The sequence below is a fragment of the Peromyscus californicus genome, unplaced genomic scaffold (assembly GCF_007827085.1).
Source record: "Peromyscus californicus insignis strain IS unplaced genomic scaffold, ASM782708v3 Scaffold_23__1_contigs__length_62951481, whole genome shotgun sequence".
NCBI lineage: Eukaryota > Metazoa > Chordata > Mammalia > Rodentia > Cricetidae > Peromyscus > Peromyscus californicus.
In genome coordinates, this window is record NW_026294534.1 from 58,331,605 (window position 1) to 58,349,259 (window position 17,655).

Genomic DNA, 17,655 nt, shown 5'->3' on the forward strand with positions numbered 1-17,655 from the left:
AGAAGATGTACTTAGCCATCATTTAATTTTGAGGTTAAAACAGTCATGGGCCTGTCTTCCATGGCTGTGGGCAGGTGCTCAGTGAGCCAACATCTAATGTCTCACATCTGGGCAACATCTTTTTTGTGAAGAAGATAATATTAGTGAAATTGGTTGTCTAAATAACATCTCATGCAGACTTAAGTCTAATGTCTGTGGAGTGTAATCCCTTGGGTTGTTACTAATTCCCTAAGTCTTTGGTTAAATTTTTCCTCCTGAATGCTGAAGACCATGCAAGTGGCCAAAATTAATATTTCTGTTTGTGCTGTCTAGACCAGTTGAGCAACTAGTCCTCAGGGGTCACTTGGGCTTCAGGGGAATCTCAGACTCTTCTAGCCTTTCTTTCTTTTTTTTTTTTTAAGATTTATTTATTTATTTATTATATATACAGTATTCTGCCTGCATGTGTTCCTGCAGGCCAGAAGAGGGCACCAGATCTCATTACAAGTGGTTGTGAGCCACCCTGTGGTTGCTGGGAATTGAACTCAGGACCTCTGAAAGAACTGAGCCATCTCTTCAGCCCTCTTCTAGCCTTCCTTTTACCAGTTGTCCATCAATGTGAGGTTAAGTGAAAGATTTTGTTTATGTACTGTCTCTTCCTTTGAAGCCTTGAATAAACCTTTCCCACAATGACTCCCCTTTTTGTAGACTGGATAATGTTTCAGATTCATCGAGTAGGGTTGTCATGGCCTCCATGAATAAGAGAACAAGTGATCAATCTTAGTCCCCAGGGATCTCATTGACATTAGAATAGCCTCCAAGAATGATTATGAAACACTCGGAAGATCAGTTTTACACCATTTTGGTACTTTTTACTACAGTATACTATTTCAATAGCCAGACATAACTCAATAAACTTTTGTTTGACATGTATTTCAGCCAGTCCTTGAAATAGTTGATATCTGATCTTGTAAAGGTTAATATAAATATGGTCTCTAAATCTCATCCTTTATATATAGCTTAAACAATTTACTCAGACCTTCTAACTTGCAAAAGCTTTCCAGTCTTTTTATTCTGGAGCCATCCAGTCATCATCATCTTCATGTGTCTAAGTTCTTTACAAAGGCCATTTCCATATTTACATTCTTCTAACATGTTCTTGTATATAGTGCTTCTTTTTTTAAAAACCATGAGATAGAGGAACATTGACAAATATATTTATGATCTGTTGTGAGAATTTTCTCCTCTGTGGATCTCATTGACATTAGAATAGCCTCCAAGAATGATTATGAAACACTCGGAAGATCAGTTTTACACCATTTTGGTACTTTTTACTACAGTATACTATTTCAATAGCCAGACATAACTCAATAAACTTTTGTACATCCCAGTGACAATGCAAAGTACAATTTGACCAAGTCCACCCTGGGGAACCAGTGAGTTTACTGAGCTTCCTTACTGAACGTGGTGGAGGAGATTCTTACAGGACTTTGGATACTGTGGTGGTTTGAATGAAAATGTCCCTCATAGTCCCATAGGGAGTGGCTCTCTTAGGAGCTGTGGCGTGGTTGGAGGAACTGTGTCACAGTCATTTTCTGCTGCCTGCTGATGCAGAACTCTCAGCTCTTTCTCCAGCACCGTGGTCTGTCTGCACACCACCATGCTTCCCACCATGACAATAATGGACTAAATCCTCTGAAAGTGTAAGCCAGCCCCAATGAAATGTTTTTCTTTATAAGTTGCCATAGTCATGGTGTCTCTTTACAGCAATAGAAACTCTAATTAGGAGAAAAACCCAAAAGGAGCCACACAGGAATATCTCCACCCAGAATATACAATGGCTCTCCCATAGCTGCAGATGTGGAGCTCACCTTCTCTCGACTCTTCCACTGCCCATGTACTCTAGCATTGTATTACATTTCTCGGTATACATAGGAGGTAAACGTGATAGCACTTAAGGTAAATTCCCACTTTCAAGATGGCTTTCATAGGTGCAAATGCAGAATCCACCTCCTTCCAAGTCTTTTCCAGGCTATGTACTCTAGCTCCTCCCCTAAAACCACAAAGACACATGTCATTAGGGCTGAATTGCCTTCATTTGCCTGGGAAAGAGTCTGGATACTCAGAAGGAGGGGATACCTTCTTTCATGATGGAATAGCAGTCAGCCAACCTGGTGGTGGTCACCCTTTGTGAACAAGCATATCATTTGTGATCATAGGAAGGTGCCAATTGTTTGTCTTAAGATAGTGCTGAGCAACAAGAATTGAATATAAGAAAGCTGAACAAAAACTGTATAATTACTATTTCCTAGGTACAATCTGTTAAACTAAATGTTCGAGAAAACACAAGACAGTTTTCATATAATACATGGCATCACTACTATAACCATGTTTTTGGTTTTTAATGAATGTATGTAGGTGATACAAAGAAACAGCAAATATATAACAAAACCTTATTGAATTGATGTTTATAGCATCCAGTACAATACAACTAAGAAATCTCTCTTAAAACTATGATGCTCTAGCTTACTATAAAGAGATCTTTGTGCAGAGGGTCTCTCTCTTTCCTCTCCATGGATGAGCATCTTATTAGCTGTTTTTACCACAGGCATGTGACCAATAACGGTTTACCTAAAAGGTGAACAAACATTTACATGCTAACATCCTAATCTCTAACAGGTCTGGTTAACATACTACTTATCTTTGGGATATTTTAGAGGCAGCCCTCCCTTAGCTAATTCTACTTTGTGTGACTTACTACCTCCTAAGCACTGGCAAATACTTTATATTACCAATTCTACTCTTCTACATCACAGCTCAGTAGTGGAGTTAGCTACCCAGTACACGAGATACCATTTATAACCTCCACAAAATTAACTCCAAATAGATCTTACACCTAAATGTCAAATGGGAAGTGCAAAACTTCTAGAAGATACTTGAAAAACTAGGCCTTTCCAAGTTTGGCAACCTTCCTAGGCCTTGGGAGGTTTCTCTAAGGTCAGGATGTTTAGAGGGTAAACAGAATTCCTTCACTAAAACCAGGAATATGCTTGGGAGAGCTGGTAGAGTTCTGGGGCCAGGGCTTTTGGGAAGGGGTTGCTTCGGATCTTGAGAACCCAACTCCCCACAAATGGCACTGTGGTTTTCAGTCCCATCACCACTGTGGCCTTTGTTTATAATGTTGTTGAGATGCCCTGTGTTCCTTTTGAGCAACATTGTCTGATTAGCCTCCTTCTGAATTTGTATACTTTTTAAAACTGAACCCATTGGTTTACATTAACAAGAAACTTGCTGGTGAATTTGGTTCAGTCTGTGCTTGTGATGGAAGCCAGGGCTGGGAACCACCATGCTGTGTCCCTTCAGCTCACCAGATCCTGTCACTCAGGCCTCACTAGCATATCAGAGCCTCCAGCGGACCGCCAGTTGGATGGGAGGGTGCTTCCGGGCACCAGGCTTCTGGCTCAGCTCCTCTGCAGGGGAAGTCGGAAACTGGCTGCTGTGCTGCATTCTGGGCTCCGCTGTGGGAACAGCGTGGGTGAGCTCAGCAGCCACGACATGGTGAGTGAGGGGCTGATGTCCCCAGATGAGGAGGAGTGGCCAGCCATGGTGAGCGAGGGGCTACTGGCCCCAGATTGGACGGAGCAGCCAGCTGAGCTGTGGGAGCCCATGTGGTGGGACCTCCCCCGACTAGGTGGGAGCCAGCGGCGAGAAGCAGAGTTTGGTGTGTGCCTGCCTGGTCCTGTGTGCCTGGTCCTGTGTACCTGCGTAGTCCTGCATGGTCCCGGGTGTCAGCCTCTGAATAACTTCACTCCATGGGCTGCATCTGTGCAGGGAACTGGCAGCAGGACTGTGCTTAGAAATAACCTTGTTGACGTCACTGTGAAATGCTGACTCCTGTAGTGCTTGTATTGTCCCGATGGAAGGCAGGTTTGCCAAACTCGGAAAGGCCTGGTCTCTCTAGTATCGTCTAGAAGTTCAGCACATTTAAAATTTAACATTTAGGTTTAGGATCCATTTGGAGTTAATTTTGTGGAGCTTGTAAACAATATCTCCTGTGTAGAGTAGCACTTGACTGCTGAACTGTGATGTAGAAAATTAGAATTGATGGTATAAGAATTTACCAATTCTTAGGAGACATTAAGTTACACAAAGTAGAATTTAGCTAAGGGAGGGCTGCCTTCCAAATACCCCAAAGATAAGTAGCATGAACCATGCTTGTTAGAGATTGGTATGATAAGATGTAAATGTTTATTCACCAGGATTAACCAACCAAAAGACCCACCCCCCATCAAAGAACAGGCCTCTAACATGCTGCTCAGGGAGCCATTACAGGGTCACAAACAACATTAAGTCCTGGTGTGCCATAAAGGCATATTAATTCTAAAACAGCTGCATCCCCAGACTTTTGGAAAATTAGTTTTGAGTCAAGGTCTCCTATGTTTATTGAAGTGGATGTGAACACTCTCTGTAACCCCACAGGGCACTGCCCTTGTTATCTCCCTGAATAGTTCCCCTAAATTCTTAGATTACAGGTCTGCGACACTACAGAGTTATAAAATTACCAGTTTGAGTTATATTGTGGACTGTCCATTGCAGTAACAGGAAAAAGATTTACATGTGGAGCATGGCTTCTTCCTTCAGACAAGAAGAGAAGGAACAATGTACTGTGCACACTGCAGGGAGAAACAGACTAGGCAACAGCTAGATCAGAGGCTGAAGTTGAAGGCAGTGAGCTGCAGGGGTCTCCATTACAAAGAAGGACCTAATGGGGCAGTGAAGTTGGTTTTTTTAAACTTCACTGTTTGAGGGCCCGCCACCCAGCTCCCAAATAATACTCAGAGTCTTATTCTTCCTTATGAATGCCCGGCCTTAGCTTGGCTTATTTCTAGCCAGCTTTTCTTAAATTATCCTGTCTATCTTTTGCCTCTGAACTTTTTACCTTTCTCTACTCTATATTCCTTTCTTACCTTCTTGCTCCGTGGGTAGCTGGATGGCTGGCCTCTTGTGTCCTCCTCTTCCTTCTCTTTTTCTTGCTCCTCTTTCTTCTCTCTTCTATTTATTCTCTCTGCCTGGCAGCCCCACCTATTCCTCTCCTGCCTAGTTATTGGATTGGCCGTTCAGCTCTTTATCAGACCAATCAGATGTTTTACACAGGCACAGTAACACAGCTTTACAGAGTTAAACAAATGCAACATAAAGGAAGGCAGTACATCTTTATATTATTAAACAAATATTTCACAGCATAAACAAATGTAACACATCTTAAACTAATATTCCACGACAGGGCAGGGTGAGTAACTTTCTGTGTAATTTCCTGGCATGTATTAATTCCTTCCATGTTAACAAAGACAGACAGAATTGGTGGGTGTACAATTCAGGGAGGTTAGCTTGAACTACTGAGTATTCCGTTTCCAGTTAGGGAACTCTCCTATGCGTTTATGTGCAATCCTGATTGACACAGTTAAGTCAGCTCAGAGGTTTGAGACACAGGCCATTGGCTGTAAATCTATGTCAGCTTACAGCACCCAGCAGCTAACATTTTAAATGGGACAAAGTCATACAGTGTCTTATTAATGGCATTCTCTCTACCAGGGAAGTGCCTACTCTGTTCCAAAGTCAGTATAGCTAAGTGTCCTTCCAATTATTTTTTCATTTAAAAAAGTCAATTATTGGTATCATTTTTAAAAAATTCATTTTCTTTAAATGCATTACTGCTCTAATTTGTTTCTATTTTCCAATGTTTCTTAGTCATTAAGAACTTGATTCAAGTTTTTTCTTGAGTGCTTATTTATTTGTTTATTTATTTATTTATATCAGTTTAGAGCAGTGGTACTCAACCTGGGAGGTTATAGTTCCCACTGGGGGATCAAATGACCCTATCACAGGAGTAGCCTAAGACCATTGGAAAACACAAATATTTATATTGCAGTTCATAATAGTAGCAAAATTATAGTTATGAAGTAGCAGTGAAAATAATTTTGTGGTTGGAGGTCACCACAACATGAGGAACTCTATTAAAGGGCCACAGCATTAGGAAGGTTGAGAACCACTGATTTAGATCAATGTCTTCTATAACTAAGGCTTGCCTCAGACTATGTAATTGAGAATTGCTTTGAACATTTAATCCTGCCTCTGCTGCCCAGTGCTGGGAAGACAGTCCTGCTACATCTTCTAGGCTGGGCCTTGACTGGTCAGTGAGGAGGAAAAAAATAGACCAATGAATGAGTGTCTTCCAATCTCTCTGGCTTTTATTGGGACTAACACAATGAAGAAGGAACTGTGTAAGAATTGAGTTCATTGACCAGCTGTGAAGCAGGTTTAGTCACAGCACATAAAGGGATGGGCAGGAAGGAGGGTGAAAACTTTCCTGCTCTAACAGTAGTTGACATTAGCAGTGAGTAGTGAGATAATCAGTCTTAGATGATCAATAAGTGTACTGACAGGCCATTTCTTGGATTCTCAGACCAGGAAATCAAGAATCTGGATAAAGAACTGAACTTTCATGAAACCAAATTACTGTAGTTACTCTCGTTGAACCAAAATAGAAGATCTGGGTAAAATGGAGTGGCCTTGCCTAACAGGACTGTGTTTTCCAGGTTTAAGATATACAACCCGAGAGAAATGGCATGAGTAGTACTTGGTGTGCTCTAATACAATCCCTAGTCTCTGGAACACATGGCCATAAAGCCTGTTTCAAATTTTTAACAATATTTATTGGGGTTGTAATTACATCATTTTCATTATCTTTCCTGCCCCCATACCTCTCATAGACCCTTCATTGTTTTCTAATCCATGGCCTCCTTTTGCTTTAACAACAGTTACTGTTTGAGTGTGACCTTTGTTTGACTGCAGGACCTCCCAACTAGGAAACAAAGGGTTAAATTTACAGAATTCAACAGGAAGAGTCCCAACAATAATGCTCTGGGTTCCTTGGCCCAGCAGATTGATACTATGGTGTTGTTCCATGTTGTGTTATCTTTCATTTTCTTGTTGAAGTTTCTATGAGGCACAGGGTGTAATTTGTTATGACTCTGCCTTGCCATGTTCTATTTCCCTCTCTGTCTGGTCCAGTTAGCACCAGAGCTCAGTAAAATAATTCTAAGACTATTACTATCCTTATAAAAGTGCAAACCCAGTTATTGGGTTAGGTCTGAGACACATTATGCTTGTAGGTCATCCAATTTTCTAATTTTCTCATTTCCATTTTTGTCTGTGGTCCAGATTGTATTGCCTACTTCTGACACCATGACTTCTGTCTCCTTTAAATCTCAAGGATTTCTGTCCTGAGAATGTTTATGGGGAATTATTCTGCACAGTCAGGAAATACCTGGTTGCTATTCTATCTCCAAGTCTGACTTAAGTGTCTTTTATGGGAGAAGCTCTATTCAATCTTTGTCTAGTATTTAACTCATAGCATGTAAACTTCAATATCATTTTTCAAGGTGTCTTTGAGTTATAAGAATTTGGTTTTTAAGCAGTCCATTCTATCTTTCTATATTGCCAGCTGCAGTTGGCTTATTTGCCAAATGGAAGACCCACTGTATGTCTATAGTCTGGAACCATTTCTGGACTTTAGAACCTGTAAAGTGTGTTCCTAGATCTGCTCAATAGTGATTAGGCAGCTGTATCTGGCTATTCAACACCAGAGTGTATATTTGTTGCCAACTGGTCTGGTCCATGACTTTCTCTAGCGAATCCGAGTCCTGTGCTTATATCTATGAGGGTAGATAGGCCCCTGTGAATATTCAAGAATTCAATGAAACCTATTTGTAGTGTGTAGTTAAACTGTTTAGGAGACCATGTTACAGCTGGTTGATCATGTCTGAATCTAGTTTTAAGTGCTGGACAAAGGTGGCAGTCTCTATTGACTTCTTTTTTTTTTATTTAATTTTTTTATTTTTATTTTGCAATACAATTCAGTTCTACTCTATTGACTTCTTTACAGAGCTGCCAGGATAACTTAAGGTTCCTTTTATTAAACCATTGGAACAAAACATGTGAGCCTAAATGTCCCATTGTTTTATGTGATCTTAGGATTTCTTCTTTACTAATTATGCTAACATTCTCAGGTTTCTTAATTTTCCAATCTGGGTTCCTTTTAATAGTTATTCTCATAGATTTGTCCTGATTTAATTTGGTTCTCCATTTCACCTCATTTTTTAGTGTTAGGGGTAAACATTCAAGTTTACCAAGTGTGTGATCTATCATCCTTGATAATTTATTCTGAATTGGTTCCCTAGGAAGTTTTATTATTCTAATCTGAATTGAAAAGGATGCTAATTTGTCTGCTATTTCATTATTTCTAGATGTGTTGTCTGTCTTGCCTGTGTGCGTGTTTACATGAGTTACATAAATTTTAATGTCTTTGCTGTGCATTGCTATTTCCATCCATGCCTCCCTTGATCAAATGTCTTTGTCATTTATCTGCCAGTTAGTGGTTTTCCATTTTGATGATCATATAGCTATACCATTGCACACACACCATGAATTGGAGAGGATATAAATTTTCCTTTTGTCTTCCTGAGCTGTTTGTCTTACAGTTATCAGTGCTGTTATTACTTCAGCATGTTGTGCTGATTTGGTGATTCCTTCCTCAGTACTAGCCATTCCCTCCCCTGGTCTATAAGCTGCTGCTTTCCATTTGGTTTTGGTTCCATCAGTGGTTCATGAGCCATCAGTAAGCCATTTGTTGGCCAAATGCTGTGACCATTCTCTTGGTTCCCACAGTCTAATAGATGCCTCTTTTGAGTGAGGGGTGAATGGTTAGATCCTTTATTTCTCTTTAAGTTTCTGTCTAAAAGACCCGCCCAGTGGTAAGAGTGGGGTGTTGAAGTCTCCCATTATTAGTGTGTGGGGTTCGATGTGTGATTTAAGCTTTAGTAATGTTTCTTTTACACATGCTCTTGTATTCAGGGCAGAAATGTTCAGAATTGAGACTTCATCTTGATGGATCTTTCCTGTGATGAATATGCAATGTCCTTCTCGATCTCTTTTGATTGATTTTAGTTTGAAGTCTGTTTTGTTAGATATTAGTATAGCTACACCAGCTTGCTTCTTAAGTCCACTTGATTGAAAAGTCTTTTCCCAACTTTTTACTCTGAGCTAATGTCTGTCTTTCAAGTTAAAGTGTGTTTCTTGTATGCAGTAGAAGGATGGATCCTCTTTTTGTATCCATTCTGTTATCCTTTGTCTTTTTATTGGTGAATTGAGTCCATTGATATTAAATAGGGATGTTAATGACCAATGATTGTTAATTCCTGTTTATTTATTTATTTATTTATTTATTTATTTATTTATTTTGGTGGTAGTATGTGTATTTCCCTTCTTTCGGATTTGCTGCCATGGGATTATCTATTGCCCATGTTTTCATGGGTACATCTAACTTCCTTAGGTGGGAGTTTTCCTTCTAGTGCTTTCTATAGGGCTAGATTTGTGGATAGGTGTTATTTAAATCTGGTTTTGTCTTGGAATGTCTCGTTCACTTCATGTTCATCTATGGTGGTTGAAAAATTTGTTGGCTATGGTAGTCAGGATGGCATCTGTGGTCTCTTATTATCTACATTAAGTCTGTCCAGGACCTTCTGGCTTTTAGTCTCCTTTGAGAAGTCAGGTGTTATTATGATGGGTCTGCCTTTATAAGTCACTTGGCCTTTTTCTTTTGCTGCTCTTAATATACTTTCTTTATTCTGTATGTTTAGTGGTTTAATTATGTCATGAGGGGACTTTTTGTGTGTGTGTGGGTCTAGTCTATTTGGTGTTCTGTAAGCTTTTTGTATCTTCCTAGGTATTTTCTTCTTTAAGTTGGGAAAGTTTTTTTCTATGATTTTGTTGAACATATTTTCTGTGCCTTTGAGTTGGTATTCTTCTCCTTTCTTCTATCCCTATTATTCTTAGGTTGGGCCTTTTCACTGTGTCCCAGATTTCCTGGATGTTTTGTCTTATGGCTTTTTGGCTTTAGTGTTTTCTTTGACTGACAAATCTATTTCCTCTATTGTATTCTCCATGCCAGAGATTTTCTCTTCCATCTCTTTTATTCTGTTGGTTATGCTTGCATCTGTAGTTCCTGTTCATTTACTCAGATTTTCTGTTTCCGGCATTCCCTTGCTTTGTGTCTTTTTCATTGTTTCTATTTCAGTTTTCAGGTCTTGAACTGTTTCCTTCACCCGTTTAATTGCTTTTTCTTGACTTTCTTCAAGGGATTTATTGATTTTTTGCAATTTTTTGTTTGTCTTTTCCTTAATTTATTTAAGGGAATTTTTCATTTCCTCTTTAAAGACATCTATCATCATCATAAATTTGTTTTTAGGGGCACTTTCTTCTGCTTCTTCTGTGTTGTGATGTTTAGGTTTTGCTGTTGTGGAAATGCTAGGTTCTCATGGTGCCATATTGCTCTTTATGTTATTGTATGCATTTTTGTACTGGTGTCTACCAATGTCTTCCTCCAATAGGTGCAAGAGGTGTCTGTGTCTGAGGGAGCTGCTCTTGGTCCAATCTGTGCTTGCTGTGTCCATAGCTCTTGGTCTAATTGAAGCTGGTAGATTCTGTGTCTTAGGGAGCTGCTCTTGGTCCAATCAGAAAGAACTGTTGGATTCTGTGTCTCAGGAAGATGCTGAGGTCACAGGGAGATGGGTAGGTTTGGGGTAGGGAGTGGGTCTTGCAAACTGCAGGATCCGATCGGGGGTATTGGTGGGGAAGCCTTTCTGCAAGAGTCTTTCCTGCTGTTCTGCAACTGGGACAGTGGTGGATGGGGGTGGGGTACACAGGTTGTGCCCCAAAGCCTTCGTCCTGGAGGCAGGACTTTCTGGGTAGGAAAAGAGTCACTCATCTCTTGGTTCAATCAGAGCTGGTGGATTCTGTATCTCAGGAAGCCACTGTGGTTGCAGGATGATGGGTGGGTTTGGAGTAAGGAGTGGGTCTTGTAGATTGCAAGTTCTGATGGGGGTATTGGTGGGGAAGCCTGCCCACAGGAGTCTTCCCTGCTGGCTGGCAACTGGGGTAGCAATGGGTGGGGGTTCCAGGGCACAGGTTGTGCCCCAGGGCCTAGCCGCTATATCGTTTTCAATGGTTTCAGAAATGACAGAGGTGAACTTCCTATTCAGTTTCCTTCTAAAGTGACTTGGTGATTATATTAGAACTTCTGTGTAATAGAATAAGAGTGGAAAGCACCAGAATTATATAACTACATTGATAAAGAGATATTAATTTACAGTGCTGTCAGTATCACATTTTCTTTTGTTCACATGTGTGGGATATTTTAGAATGAAGTGACCTATGATGATGTGCATGTCAACTTCACTTGGGAAGAGTGGGCTTTGCTGGATCCTTCCCAGAAGAGTCTCTACAAAGATGTGATGCTGGAGATCTATAGGAACCTCACAGATATAGGTAAGACTCAATTTTCCTTCACATTTTAAAATAATGGAATAACTGTTTTTTGGTTATTCATACTCTCCTATAATTTTGATTTAGAAAGAGGAAAAATGAGGTGAAGAAATCAGGCATGGTTCTAAGGTAGAGTGAAGATAGTAAGTTAAATTTCGCACAGTTTCCAATAATATATCATACATTTTCTGCTACTATATTTTAGGCTACAGTTGTGAAGACCATAATATTGAAGAAGATTGTGGAAGTTCTAGAATACATGGAAGGTAATTTTTATGTTCAAGCTGGTACAAATGTGCCTCTGAAGAAATTATAATGTGTCCCAGAAGTGTTAAAGGAAGGAAACTATAAATAAACACAGCTTAAACTGTATTGGTGATTATGAAAGTCTCACAAAGCTATATACCTCAATGTCAGCTAGCTGATCTGTAGTTGCCAGGCATTCATATAAGAAAAAAGACAAGGACACAATGACTTAAGTATATCACCATTTGAATCATAGCCCCATGAGACCTATATTATAGAACTTCCAATCCATTTAGTTACATACCATTCAGATATTGCAAATGTATACACAATTGAATAGGTGATAAGCATATGTCCAAAATCTCCTAATAGGCAAGTAGTCCAGAGTAAAGCTGGTGTTACTCCTATACTTGTAGTGACTTTGCTAAATTTAATGAGGGGGCAGTTCATGTGAGTCAAGAAGGTTGTTTTGGAGAAACCTTAATTCCTATATCATATGTCTTTGAGGAACAGAAAGTCGAATTGTGTGAAGGCAATGTGGAAACCTTTTATTTGTTAGTCTTCCTTTAGTAGATGTAACATATGTCACTCTGGATGCAAGCCATGTGAGCCATGTGAAATATGAAAATGAGCAGCATACCTCTTTTATTCTAAGAACAATGAAAAGATATGTAATTGTCCCCACTTTGAGTAGACCTGTAGAATTTGATACAAGTTTACAATTAATTGGTTTTCCAACTTCATATGAAATACATCAATAAACTGACACTGCTGAAAAGCCCTATAAGTATTGGAATGTGTGAAAACTTCTGTTTGTCCTGTTTCACTTTGCAAATATAGTATGACTCACACTTTAGGAAAATTTAATAATCTAGTATGTGTGGTATACTCTTAGTTCTTCTAGTTCTCTTGAAATATGTGAAAAAACTCGTACAGAAAAAAGATAATATAACTGTGAGCCATGTAATAATGGCTCTTACCATCACAGGTATCTTCAAAGATGCAAAAGAACCTTAATGAAGGGGAACACCATGAGTGTAAACAAAGTGGCAAAGCCTTAAGATCTGATTCCTTTTTACAGTTAGACCAAATTGTAAAATTAATTCATTCAGATGTAAATATTTAATATAACGAATGTGGTAAAAGTTTTACATGTACCAATTATCCTTGCAGGTATGAAAGAAGTCATACTGAGAAGAAACTTTCTGAATATACTCATTGTGTTAAAGCCTTTGCATATCACGATCATCTTCAAAGACAAGAAAGAATTCCTACTAGAGATGATCCCTATGGTTGTATTCAATATACTGAAGCCTCTGTATTTCACAGTAATCTCAGAATACATAAAAAAACTCATATTGGGGAGAAACCATCCAAATATAATGAGTGTGGTAAAGACTTTGAATGTTACAGTCATCTTCAAATACATAAAAGAACACATACTGGAGAGAAACCTTATGGATGTAATCAATGTGGTAAAACATTTGCATATCATAGTCATCTTCAAATACATAAAAGAACACATACAGGAGAGAAACCCTACAAATGTAATGAATGTGATAAAGCATTTTCACAACATAGTAGTCTACAAATACATAAGAGAACACATACCGGAGAGAAACCCTACAGATGTAATCAATGTGATAAAGCCTTTTCACAACACCTTATTCTCCAAATACATAAAAGAATGCATACTGGAGAGAAACCCTATAAATGTAATGAATGTGGTAAAGCCTTTTCACAATACAGTCATCTACAAACACATAAGAGAACACATACTGGAGAGAAACCTTACAAATGTAATCAATGTGATAAAGCCTTTTCACAACACATTATTCTCCAAATACATAAAAGAACACATACAGGAGAGAGACCCTATGAATGTAAGCAGTGTGGTAAAGCCTTTTCACAACACAGTAATCTCCGAACACATAAAAGAACACATACTGGAGAGAAACCCTATGAATGCAATGAATGTGGAAAAGCCTTTGCACATCACACGCATCTTCAAATACATAAAATGACACATACTGGAGAGAAACCCTATAAATGTTATCAATGTGATAAAACCTTTTCACAGCACAGTAATCTCCGAATACATGAAAGAATACATACTGGAGAGAAACCCTATGAATGTAATCAATGTTCTAAAGCCTTTGCATGTCATAGTGGTCTCCGAATACATAAAAGAACACATACTGGAGAGAAACCTTATGAATGTAATCAATGTGGTAAAGCCTTCACACGTGACTGCAATCTTCAAATACATAAAAGAACGCATACTGGTGAGAAACCCTATGAGTGAAGTCAATGTGGTAAAGCCTTTAGATGTCACAACCATCTTCAGATATATAAAAGATCACATACTGGAGAGAAGCTCTATGAATGTAATTAATGTGGTAAAGCCTTTGAAAGTCACACTTTTCTTTGAAACTCACAGTCATCTTCAAATATATAAAAGAATGCACACTGGAGAGAAACCCTATGAACGTAATCAATGTGTTAAAGCCTTTGAAAGTCACACTTATCTTCAAATATGTAAAGAAACACATACTGGAGAGAAACCCTACCAATGTAATGAGTGCAATAAAATAAAGCCTTTGCACATCACTGTAATCTTCAAATACAAAAATGAACACATTGGAGAGAAACTCTACAAATATAATCAATGTGATAAAGCCTTTGTGTATGTCAGTAGTCTCTGAAATCATTAGAAAAAAAATCACAGTGCTGAGAAACCCTATAAATGTAGTAGTCAGTGCAAAAAAGTTTTACAATTCATGGTAGTTTTTATATAAGCATAAAACTTTAAGTGTGAAATTGGTCTTTTCAAGCCTTTGTATATCACAGTGTGTCTTTGAGGACTTGAACCAACTCATACCAAAGGGAATCTGACTGTAAAGAATTTGGTAATATCTTTAGCCAATACATTTAAATTCAGATACACAAGATTATTCTGTAGAAAAGAATCTGACAATATCAGCATTCAAGTGTTATCATGTCCCTCTTTATTTTGTTTGCACCTGCAAATGCATATGGACAAAAGCCCTATGAATTTAAGCAATAAGGTAATGCTTTTAGATTTCATACTTCTCTTCAATTACATAAAATAACAATCCAGGTGTATAACTATGGATGTGCCTGCCATTTATAGGCATGGTGGACCCCAGAGGGCAAACACAGCTCTGCCCAAGGTCACTAGACTTGGGGCAGGAAGAATCTCACCTTTAAGCCACCTGTCATTACTAGACCTGGCAGACCCAGGGGACAAACACTGCTCTGCTTCTGGTCACTAGACTTGGGGTGGGAAGGATCTCACCCATGAGCCAACCACTGTTTCTAGGCCTGGTGGTCCTCTGGCACTGGGCATTCAGTCACCATCTTAATTTTTGGAAGCAGGGACCTTCCCAGCACCACAACAGACTGAGTGGAACAAGGAGACCTACATGCAGCACCAGACAGATAGGCACTATTGTGGTGAGCGAATGTATGGTGTGGTATGGGAGAGAGCCAGAATGGTTCATGTCCTATGGACAGAGGTATATCTGAAAGAGGTGACAAGCAGCCTGAAGTAGGTGGATTGATTGCTACCCAGGGCCATGGTGATGTCTGGGCCTGGGCTGCTGCCAGAACCCATGTCTGGTTTCATGGCCTCAATGCAGCTGCATTCTGTTTTGATGTCCAAGCTTCCTGATACCACTGAACGCTGAGAAGATAGGGCTGTACAGAGTTGGTCCCACCCCTCACTGGCTACAACACTAGGGAGAACTGGTCCTGCCCCTCACTGGCTGAAGCACTCAGGAGAGAGGGTCCTACATCTCACCTGGGCAGCACAATGAAGCTGACTCTGTTTGCAGGGGCAAAGGCAAGCTGGAACTAAGGATGTGAGATTGGGAGAGCAGGTTTCTCCTGCCATTTGGTGAGGGAATGATACCTCTTCTCACCCCTTGATACCTGCAGTAGGTAGGGGACCTGATTCAACCCCTCACTGGCTCCAGCACTAAGGAGAATGAGCCCTGTATTCCCACCTGGACACCACAGTAGAGAAGATCCTGTAAACAAGGTCACAGGTGAGCCAGCCCTGAGGGACTGAGAGGGGCACAGCTGGTACCACCTCCCTTGTCTGTGGTATAGTTGTGTGGTTAAGGGAAAGATGCCCTTGCCTGACTGCTTCTAGCTAGCAAGGGAGTTGACCCTCCCTTTACCAGGTACAACACTTGGGAAAGCAGGCCCTGCATCTTATCTAGGCAGCACTGCAGAGCTGAACCTGTTGATGGTGCTGGGGGTGAGCAGGCCAAAGAATGTGAGCATGGGAGATCTGGGCCCACCCCTCATCTGCCATATGTTGGCATGGGCAGGGGAGAGATTCCCCCCTGCCCTTCTCTGCCTGAGATGGGTGGGAGAACTGGCCCTGAGGTCCTAAGAGCAGGAGAGCTGCTTCTGCTGCTCATCAGCTGTAGCACTCAGGAGAGTGGCCCCTGCACCTCACCTGGGCAACACAGTAGAGCTGGCCCTGATGGTTGTAAGTATGGGAAAGCTCACCCTGAGGACATGAAAGCAGGATAACTGGCTCTGCCTCTTGCTCATTGCTGCAAGCGGTGAACTAGCCAGGGCTTGCTGGAGAGCTCATCTTGGAGGTGAGGACAAGGGAGAGCTGGCCAGAAGACCAACCTTGCAACTACCCAGGGCCAGAACCAGGGTTATGAGTTGGCCCACTCCTTCTGTGATCTGTAGGAGCACATGAAGGTGCCAGTTTGGCAGACCAAAAGCTGCAGGATCTCCATGACACAGGGCAACAGCAGGATATCCAAGAGGAGTCCCAGCAAGCATCCACCATTGATAGTATAGTGGAAACCAAAGGCCTTGAACTTAGACTAATGACTCTTTGCAATAAACACAAGTAAAAATTTATGAATAAAAGGGTTTACTGCATGACTCGCTGTGTCACACTATAGCTTTCAGTATGAGATTGATTTTTTTCTCATTTGTCTTAAATTTTATTTTATTTTATTTTGTTGGGGAGGTTGCAAAGGAGAGGGCAGACAGAGAGGGATGGAGAAATGATGATCATGATGCATGATGTGAAAGACACAAAGAACTGAAAGAGAAAAGACTTTATGGATGTGTATTAGTGCCTTCTCTCTTGCTGTGATAATACATAATGTCTAAGTCAACTTACAAGAGTTTAATTTTGCTTATGCTTCCAGAGCAATAAAGGGTCACCATGAAAGTGGCTAAGTCACTCTTAAGTCTTGGACAGTTAGGCATTTACAAAGAGCTGTGGAGTTTGGAGGAGTTGTTAGGAATGGAGCTCTGGGTGTGAAAGCATGAGGATCAAATTCCACAAAGCAATGCTTAGGGTATACTTAAGGAAAAACTGTCTCCTACTGTGCTCTCTGTTTTAACTCAGCTGTTGTGGGTCAGCCCCTTCCAGGTCTTCTACTTCCCTACCCACTTTTGGCAACTACATACAGCTGTCAGTGACAATTCCATGCAGGCCCCAACTTTGCATTCCTCACTTGGACTTTAAAGCTACTCAGCCCCTATTCTGTCAGTTCCTGAAACCTACCTTCCTAGTAGGAATAAGGATATTCTAATGAGACGTTTATAACTCTCCCTTTAGCTAACAGCAAGTGAAATAGTGGAGTCAATGACTGTAGATGTAATTGTCTTGTTAAATAAGAAACACAGAGCCAATGCAGAGATGAAAACCCAAGATGTCAGAGCAATAGCTAAGAGCTAAAAACCTTACCCTTTACTGCTGCTGCTGTCCTCCCTCAGCAAGAGAGCTACTTCCTATGTGTTTGTCTTTTTTATTGACTTTCTATTCTGCCTTCTCATTGGTTGTAAACCCAACCACATGACCTCCTCATCACTGCCTGTCTGTACAGACCTCCAGGTCTTCTATGGTTGGTATTGAGATTAAAGGCATGTGTCTCCATGCTTGTGGTATCCTTGAACACACAGAGATCTGCCTGTCATGTGATCGGGATTAAGGGCATGTACTACCACTGCCAGACTTCTGTTATGGCTTGCTATTAGCTCTGA

General features: G+C 40.4%; 1 protein-coding gene across 1 annotated transcript; it reads left to right on the forward strand.

Annotated features, from left to right (window-relative positions):
• Positions 1-412: 412 nt before the first annotated feature.
• On the forward strand, positions 413-14,290 carry LOC128119181 (zinc finger protein 120-like). The gene is made up of 4 exons (XM_052752429.1): positions 413-3,537; positions 11,238-11,364; positions 11,567-11,627; positions 12,781-14,290. Exons 1-4 carry the CDS (start codon positions 3,301-3,303, stop codon positions 13,910-13,912), a joined length of 1,557 nt encoding a protein of 518 aa, XP_052608389.1. The 5' UTR covers positions 413-3,300; the 3' UTR covers positions 13,913-14,290.
• Positions 14,291-17,655: the final 3,365 nt, after the last annotated feature.

What these genes read in the sequence shown, in the direction of transcription:
- LOC128119181 (XM_052752429.1), top strand. Translation starts at nt 3,301, where the DNA reads ATGGAAGCCAGGGCTGGGAACCACCATGCTGTGTCCCTTCAGCTCACC. An exon ending in TAGGAACCTCACAGATATAG is followed by an intron (nt 11,365 to 11,566) that starts GTAAGACTCAAT and finishes ACTATATTTTAG; the next exon opens with GCTACAGTTGTGAAGACCAT. An exon ending in AGTTCTAGAATACATGGAAG is followed by an intron (nt 11,628 to 12,780) that starts GTAATTTTTATG and finishes TTATCCTTGCAG; the next exon opens with GTATGAAAGAAGTCATACTG.